Raw genomic sequence first — 9059 nt, forward strand, 5'->3', positions numbered from 1 at the left:
GGGCTCCATGCATACTGACGCTCCAGATAAACAAAACAACAATGTATTAGATATTCAATTAAATGATTCCACAGAGTTTAAAATCATCATGTTTTGGTGTAGACCCGTTTATAGGCCGACCCCCGCTCTTTGATGAGACACTTTTTAACCAAAAATATTTGGCTTATGAACGAGTATATATGGTAAGTCCAAAGCAGACTGCAAAAAGTTACCAAGGGACCTCACAAAGCTGGGTGACTGGGCAACAAAATGGCAGATGAAATTCAGTGTTGATATTTGCAGAGTAATGCACATTGGAAAACATAATCCCATCTATACATAAAAATGATGGGGTCTAAATTACTGTTACCACTCAAGAAAGATCTTGGAGACACTGTGGATAGTTCTCTGAAAACATCCACCGAATGCGCAGTGGTAGTCAAAAAAAGCTAACAATGTTAGGAACCATTAGGAAAGGGATAAATAAAAAGACTGAAAATATCAATGCCATTACATAAATCCCTGGTATGCCCACACTTTGAATACAGCACACAGTTCTGGATGCCCCATCTCAAAAATGTATATTAGAACTGGAAAAGGTACAAAGAAGGGCAACAAAAATTGATAAGGATATGAAACAGCGTCCATATAAGGAGAGATTAAACAGACTGGGACTTTTCAGCTTGGAAAAGAGACAAGTAAGGGGGATATGATAGAGATCTATAAAAACACGAATGGTGTGAAGAAAATGAATAAGGAAGTGTTATTTACTCCTTCACATAACACAAAGACCAGGCATCACCCAATGAAATTAAAAGGCACCAGGTTTAAAACTAACAAAATAAAAGTACTTATTCACACAATACAGTCAATCTGTGGAACTCGTTGCCAGGGGATGTTGTGAAGGCCATGTCACAATCAATAAGCTACTGTCTCACACTCGCATGAAGGACAAGTTAACTGCATACTTTGCAAGGGAAATGCTACAACAGGAAAAAAACTGCTCGAAGAATTTTGTCATCACATCAAATAAGAAAGCTGAATAGTGTGGAGTTTCTTCATTAAAAGACACTAAAATCATCTTGCATCAATGACTAGAGAGAGTTGCAACTAAACTCCAGATTTTTGCACAAGACTCTACCCAAGACTTCCACGAGATTCTGTTTTTGTGCCTTCTGCAAGGCATCAGAATTGCTGTATAATCCTCAGAAATGTATCCCTATCATTCAAAGCATTAAAAGCCGCTGCACTGCCAGGTATCCACGCCCTTTTAGGATGTGACACTACTGGAAGACTGGCATGAAAAACCAACTTATCTTACTGGAAAGCATCTGATTCAGCCTCCGAAAATTCTCCCCTCACTCTGAAGGGGCTCGGAATAGCTGAGACAGTCATAAATGCACTGAAGTAGTTCATAACATGTGTTTACCATTTGAAAACCAACACTACAACACTTGCAGATACAATGGTGGATGTTTTCCATGAAACTGACAAACAAAGAAAAATTGCCAGGGATAAGGGATGAATTTATACTTGCTATCAAGAAGGCAAGAAATGGAACGGTTCTGGGATGATCAAGCACGTCCAAAGCAATCCTCCCCTATCAGGCATTGATAGGTCTTGGAGAACAGACTGATCACACCAGTTGTGTGTGAAATATCATGCACTCCCAAATCAATCCTTCAGCTAATCAAATGCTTGTCTGCAAAGACCAGATGTTTGCCACCTAACAAATTTATGGCCAGCAGCTTTCCCTGAACAAAGATGTATGAGCGTAGCGTAAACAATAACAGTGTTACCGCACAGATTCATAGATTCTAGGACTGGAAGGGACCTCAAGAGGTCATCGAGTCCAGTCCCCTGCCCTCATGGCAGGACCAAATACTGTCTAGACCATCCCTGATAGACATTTATCTAACCTACTCTTAAATATTTCCAGAGATGGAGATTCCACAACCTCCCTTGGCAATTTATTCCAGTGTTTAACCACTCTGACAATTACAAACTTTTTCCTAATGTCCAATCTAAACCTCCCTTGCTGCAGTTTAAGCCCACTGCTTCTTGTTCTATCATTAGAGGCTAAGATGAACAAGTTTTCTTCCTCCTCATGATCACCCTTTTAGATACCTGAAAACTGCTATTATGTCTCCTCTCAGTCTTCTCTTCTCCAAACTAAACAAACCCAATTCTTTCAGCCTTCCTTCATAGGTCATGTTCTCAAGACCTTTAATCATTCTTGTTGCTCTTCTCTGGACCCTCTCCAATTTCTCCAAATCTTTCTTGAAATGCAGTGCCCAGAACTGGACACAATACTTCAGTTGAGGCTTAACCAGCGCAGAGTAGAGTGAAGAATGACTTCTCATTCTTGCTCACAACACACTGTTAATGCATCCCAGAATCATGTTTGCTTTTTTTGCAACAGTATCACAACTGTGACTCATATTTAGCTGTTGGTCCACTATAACCCTTAGATCCCTTCGGCGTAACTTCTTCCTAACAGTCTTCTTCCCAGCTGTAGTGTGAAACTGATTGTTCCTTCCTAAGTGGAGCACTTTGCATTTGTCTTTATAAACTTCACCTCTTACCTCAGACCATTTCTTCTGCCAATTTGTCCAGATCATTTTGAATTAACCTCTGTCCTCCAAAGGCAGTTGCAATCCCTCCCAATTAGGTTTCAGCTGCAAACTCAAAGCATACTTTCCTATGCTATATCCAAGTCATTGATAAGATATTGAACAGAGACAGTCACAAAACACACCCCTGCAGAACCCCACTTGTTATACCTTTCCAGCAGGATTGGGAACCATTAATAACTACTCTCTGAGTATGGTTATCCAGCCAGTTATACACCCACCTTATAGTAGCCCCATCTAAGTTGTATTTGCCTAGTTTATTGATAAGAATATCATGCGAAACTGTATCAAACACCTTAGTAAAGTCTAGGTATATTACATCCACCGCTTCTCCCTTATCCACAAGACTCGTTATCCTATCAAAGAAGGCTATCAGTCTACATGATGTCTAGCAGTGGCAGCTGGAGACAGCACTGATGATGACTTTGATGAATAAATGTTTCCAGTCCTACATGGTTAACTTCCCTAGGATGTCAAGGTTAACTTCCCTAGGATTACTAAAGATCAAAGTCTTTTTCATGTACACAATGCATACCTGTGTTGAAGTATAATTTTAAAAAAAAATTCTTTTTAACATTTTCAGGAATATGTCTACATAATTGTTCTGGTTTTGTAATGTTTGGTGCTTTGTATTCGTGGGAGAAAGGGCTTTTAAATGGCACTCAACTCAGTCTATTTCCAACATCGTATTAGCAAAATGTCCAACAACCAGAGGACCTGAAGCTGGCAGCAAGTCCACCCACCACAATGTAGAGGGTGACACCACTGCAATGATGCTTCTGCAGATTTTTATGAATCAAATGACATCTCCTCCCTTGCCTTTCTATCACTAACTTGCCTATGGAATGAGATTTTACCTCATTATGCTCCCAGATACCGTAGTAAGAAGAAACTGAAGTGGGATGATTTCACCCTTTATATCCTCAACTGGAGACCCCAGGAAGCTCATGAAAACTCTCTGACTCAAGTGCACTCAACACACACATACACACAGAGAGCTAAGTGAAACAGACAAGAGTATTCAAAGAAGAATTAGGGGTTCTTGCCATGAAATTAGATTCCATCTTACTTCGGAGCACATTGGGTCCTGACAAAGTATGTTTGCTGGATAGTCTATAAATCAATATGGAAAGCAATTCTGGATAGGACATACATCTAGTTAAAAGATAGTTGTTTCAAGTGAATGGTAAGGAAAAAACTACCATACAAATGAAAATAAAATAACGTCTGAAAATAATTACCTTACCTTTTTCTGATAATGCATATTCATACAAACTATTTAACTTCGGTAAGACTGGCTTTATAACATGTATCTGAAATTCAAAAGCAGATTTTATGTAATTAATTTAGTTCAACACTCAAACCAAAAAGTTGGTATCACAGCTATACTTATGGGTTAGAATTTGCTCTCAGTTACACTAGCATAAAACTGGAGTGACTTTATTTAAATTAAGAGTTACTCTGAATCAGTACCTTTTATAATTAATCCTAGGATCTGGTGCATGGTACTTAGTTAGTTTACAGATTTCTTAATGAACTGCCTTCGCTGTCATGCTGTCCTATCACACCAACCACTGCACTCACCCATCAGTAATTGACATTTTCATTCATGATTGAAAACTTGTAGATTTTCAATTCAATAAAATGGCACAATATATTTACTAAAATTTGAAGTTTTAGTTAGCAAGAAAATTGTAGGAGTTATTTCTCTCAGTAAAGGCTATCTGTTGCTACATTTCATTTTAGACAGTGAAGAAGTGCAAATGGTTTGATGGGAGGTAATGGATAGGACCCTACCAAATTGACAGCCATGAAAAACATGTCATGGGCCATGAAATCAGACCTCCCCCAAGAAATCTAGCTATTGGAAGGGCGGGAGAGGGTGGGGCTGCGGGCTCCTACCATCCACCAGGCTCCAGCTGGCTGGGGAGGGATGGGATTTCCTCTTCCCCTGCACAGCCACTTTCGAGGGGAGATCAGACCCACCGCTGGATACCTCCCCTTATTGCAGGAAGCTCCCTGGCTGCTGCCAGCTCTGAAGGCTCCCAGCACCATGGGGGAGATAAGACGCACCTCCATCTCTGGGAATCTCCTCTGGCTGCAGGAAGCTCCGCAGCTGCTGCCTTCTCAGCCCAGCTCCAAAGGCAGCACAGAAGAGAGGCTGGCAATCCCCCGACCCCCCTTCATCAACTTTGCAATCCCCCATAACCTCTTTTTGGGTCAGGACCGCCATGGTTACAACACCATGTAATTACAGGTGTAAACATCTGAAAATGTGAAATTGACCAATTTTAAAACCTTCCAGACATGAAATTGATCAAAATGAACCCTGAATTTGGTAGAGTCCTAGTGACAGGCTTTACAGACCCCACACTATGGATAAAAGGAGTAGTGAAACAGTACTGTGCCCAGAAGGCCCCACCTCTCAGCAGCTGCCAGGCATGTTCCCTATGGAGGATCTGCTTAAACGGGAAGCTCTGGCAGTCAGCAAGGGGAAGAGTGAAGGGGAAACTGGCTGCAAGAAGGCAAACAGAGAGTAGTTGCTGAAGCAGAGCAATATATAAGGGGAAGACTGAGACTGTGAGTAAGACATGGCCAGGAGACCAGGGTCTTGCCCCCTCTTCTCTCTGACCCAAGGGAACAAGTGGACTCGGAGTGAGCTGGAAATCTCCCCCTGCAGCTGGAGCTCTGAATCACTGAGACTGTGCAAGGAGGGAAACTGAATGCAATAATGAAATCTGATCATCATCAGCTAAGTGACTTACCCAAAGTCTTTCAGCAAACTCAGATCAGGTCTCCCAACTGCAATCCTCTGCTCTACCCACTAGATTTACTGTTGTCTCAAAGAAGTTATGATTCAATTACACTAACTTATAAAAGCTATATGTTAAATGTTTTGCATATGAAAACCAGAAAGCCTAAGGCAAAAGACTTATAAAGCTGTAACAGGCTATTTAAACATCCTTGTTAAATCAAGATTACAATCAAAATGTGTGATTGACAATACTGTTCAGCATATGAACACATAATCAAAAATACTCGACATGTTATACACAAACTTAAAGTACACTTACCTGATTTCCTTCCAGAGTCTCCATTATTAAAATGTAATTTTCCCAAAATTGCAAGAGTTTGTCATTCTTTTCCACAGACCACCAGAAAAGACTTGGTTCTAATTGAAAATATTAAATTGTTTAAATTACAAAGATATTCTGCTCCTATTCTTCAAGCAAAAAGTTATATAATGCAGTCTCCAGCATGCGTTATCACCAAGAAGTGATAACACAGGACTTGATCCTACAGTCTTTTCACTCCTACTAATATCAACAGTTTTGCCTCAACAAGAGCTGAAAAAAAATCAAATTTTGCAATCTACTGAATTTTAACAGCAATTTCCCATGTGGCTGAAGTGAAAACATATGAACATTCACAGATTCGCATGATAAACCCATTTAGGATTAGATAGAAAAATGTGACAATGCTAGTCACCTGTCAGAATTTGCTATTCTTTCCAGATCTCATCACTTGTTTTTCCAATAATAGTAACTCATATTTTGTTATCTGCTGCATAAATGGTAAACTGACATGAAAGTGACACTTTTCTGAATCTGCTAGCACAGCAGAAATAGAGGGATTGTGTGTTTTATCACTTTGTGGGGATGTTGGATTGCAGATTTTATTTTTTAATTAATATTTTGCACTGGCTTAAGTAGCTTGCCCACAATTACACAGGAAGCCCAAGAAAACAGAACCATGTTATACGCATGCCATGTGCTTTTAATGACAGTGCAACAATCTTGAAAGTTTCAAATATCTGAGACTTTAAATATTTGAAACTGTTAAGGGAGAATCTTGCTCCTATCTCTTAAACATCAAGCGCTAAATTATGCCTTGCTGAGTGGGTGAGGCATGAGCAGGGCCAGCAACTCTTCCCCATGCCATTTCAAGACAACCCTCAATGGCCAGGCTTCCAGCACTGGGGGATAGAAGGGGGAACCAGCCGGTACAATTGCCAACCCTAACAGTCCTACAGTGCATATTTCAAGATGCACTCTTCCCAGCGATCCCCCACACTTCTGAGTTAAGTCTTCCATAATAGTCTACAAGACTGACTAGTCGTCATGTGAAGAGCGTTGCCATAGAAAGTATTCTGCAAAACAAAGGATCCTCTGAGAGGCTACAAAGTGGGTCAAAATTTGGAATGCACCTTTGTCTACCTCCATCTTTACTTAAGCCTCGGTGAGTGGTTCATTAGAAAGATGTTTAGTTTCCTTGGCTATTCAGGCAGGGCCCAGGGCTTGTCTGTGCTGATTTTTACCAAGTCTGAAATGAGGCTGTAACATGGGGGACTCCATGAACAGTTTGTTTCCATACTTTATGGTTAACACATGCTTCGGAGCCATGTAACTGCAGAGTTTCAACTCAGCTCATAAGTTGTTGTAACAAATGCCAGGGTGTACGCAGACCCTAACACCATTTTTGTGCGTGTACTGGTTAACCAAATTTGCCTATATTCCTACCTCCCAATGCCCAGTACAAAAGGACAGAAATACAATAATCTCCCAGACACCATCAACTCCGCAGGGTACCTGTGGAACAACCATCATCTTGGTACCCAAGCACCGGCAGAACAGGCTGGCTGTGCAGATTGCCCCACAATGCAGTAATGCACAATGGCCGTGCAGAGTGACAGGCCGTCTAAGCCGTGCGAGTAGCTGCTGTGTGGATATGCCCGGCGGGGTAAGCGAGGGCAGTCGGCCGGGGCTATCATCCGACTGATAGATGCGGGCTATGTACCGTCTCCATCGTCCGGGGGGCAGATGCAGTCCGTGCGCAGCAGATCGGACACCTCCACCGCTCGCTTCAGCAGGTAGCGGGCTCGTTTTCGGCACAGCCCGTCCCCGTCGGTGAGTCCCGCCTGCAGCACTCGCCAGAAGCCCCCGCAGAGTCGGGCGTCCAGAGCCGGGCCGTCCCCGCCGCCATCCCCCTCCAGGCCGGGGAACAGCAGGTCCGCCAGGGCCGTCAGGGCCAACAGAGTCCGGCTCACCCTCCCCTCCTCCCCGCGCCCCGGCAGCAGCCCCGTCCAGACCCGCCGCAGGGCGGTGTGGCTACTGCTCAGCGCGGGCAGCAGCCGCCCGGCCACGAGCGCCGCCACCGCTTCCTCCCCGGCCTCCGCGCCGCCCCCACGGAGCGCCAGCGCGCGTCACCACCCGCTCCAGCAAGGCCGGTCCTGCAGCTCGGGCCACGGCCACCAGCGCCTCCACCGCCGGCCTCGGCGCCCAGCCCGGCCCCCGGCGGCTCGCCCGCAGCGCCGCCAGCGCCTCCCCGGCCAGCCGCGCCGCCAGCTGGGCCCCGCAGAGCCGCGCGCAGAGCCGCAGAACCCGCAGGCAGCTCTCACCAGGCGGCGCCGCTCCGGCCGGCCGCTCCCCCCGCCGCCGCGCAGCAGGGCCAGCAGCGCCCGCGCCACCTCCCAGGCCGCGCCCGCCGGAGCGCCTCCCCCCGGCCCCGCCGGCCTCCAGCCACTGCAGCAGGAAGCGGAGGGTCTCCACGCGCTCCATGGAGAGGGGGGCGGCCCCATCCCCGCCGCACACCGCCCGCAGCAGCGCGCAGGGATCCGAGCTCTGCGCGAGGCCCAGTAGCGCGTCCGCCAGCACCAGCTCCATGGGAAAGGGGGGCGGGGGCGGGGACTCCGCAAGGAAACGGGGTGCGCGCGAGTTCGACCCACCGGCCGCGCGACCTGTCACCGCCTCTCTCCTTCGCTGCCCCGCCCCTTTTCCCCCAGCAGCCTTTGCGCCAAAGGCGGGTGGGGGGCGCTCGATGGTGTCCACTGTTGGGGGTGTCTCGCCCCAGTGCGGGAAGAGCAGAGTGGTCACAACCCTTTTGCTACCTCTGGTGTTCACCCTCTGTCTTAGCCAAACTATATGCAGTTAATTTTTCTGCAGCTCATGTTGTTGTTGCAGTGATTTCTGCCCATCTACTCTGATTGTAGTGACTTTGCCAGTAGTCAGTGATATTAACCCAAATTGGAGATTATGGGCAAAATTACATGAACTGGAAGGTTATTATGCATCCCTGAGACCCTAATTTCATGCAGTTATCAAAAATATATAAATATGCTACCAGCTTGTCATTAGGGTGATTAGATGTTCCAATTTTATAGCGCCAGTCCTGATATTTGGGGCTTTTTCTTATATAGGTTCCTATTGCCCCCCACCCTCTGTCCCGATTTTTCACACTTGCTGTCCTGTCACCCTGCGTGTCATTATTGAGTTTAGCTGCTGTCTTGGATTAATAAAGTGGGAATAGTCCAAAAGGGATTACAAAATTCAGAAAGAAAAAAGCGAAGTATTGATGGTGTTTTGGGTCCAACAGAAACTTGTCCTCTCATGAAAAGGTATTTCCATGTGGTGCTCTTGTAGGCTCATCATAACATCCCTCCACCAGGGC

The 9059-nt window shown here is 45.3% G+C and overlaps 1 protein-coding gene across 1 annotated transcript in view; it reads right to left on the minus strand.

Moving 5' to 3' along the window:
- The window catches only part of TARBP1 (tRNA guanosine 2 -O-methyltransferase TARBP1), a 118210-nt gene extending 109929 nt beyond the window's left edge, over nt 1–8281 (minus strand). Inside the window, 6 exon segments of the mRNA XM_075064163.1 lie at nt 3859–3925; nt 5687–5784; nt 7410–7816; nt 7818–7992; nt 7995–8103; nt 8105–8281. Coding sequence (XP_074920264.1) covers nt 3859–3925; nt 5687–5784; nt 7410–7816; nt 7818–7992; nt 7995–8103; nt 8105–8275 — 1027 coding nt within the window. The 5' untranslated portion in view covers nt 8276–8281.
- Between the last annotated feature and the right edge of the window lie 778 nt (nt 8282–9059).

This window comes from Chelonoidis abingdonii, chromosome 3, assembly GCF_003597395.2.
Source record: "Chelonoidis abingdonii isolate Lonesome George chromosome 3, CheloAbing_2.0, whole genome shotgun sequence".
Lineage (NCBI taxonomy): Eukaryota > Metazoa > Chordata > Testudines > Testudinidae > Chelonoidis > Chelonoidis abingdonii.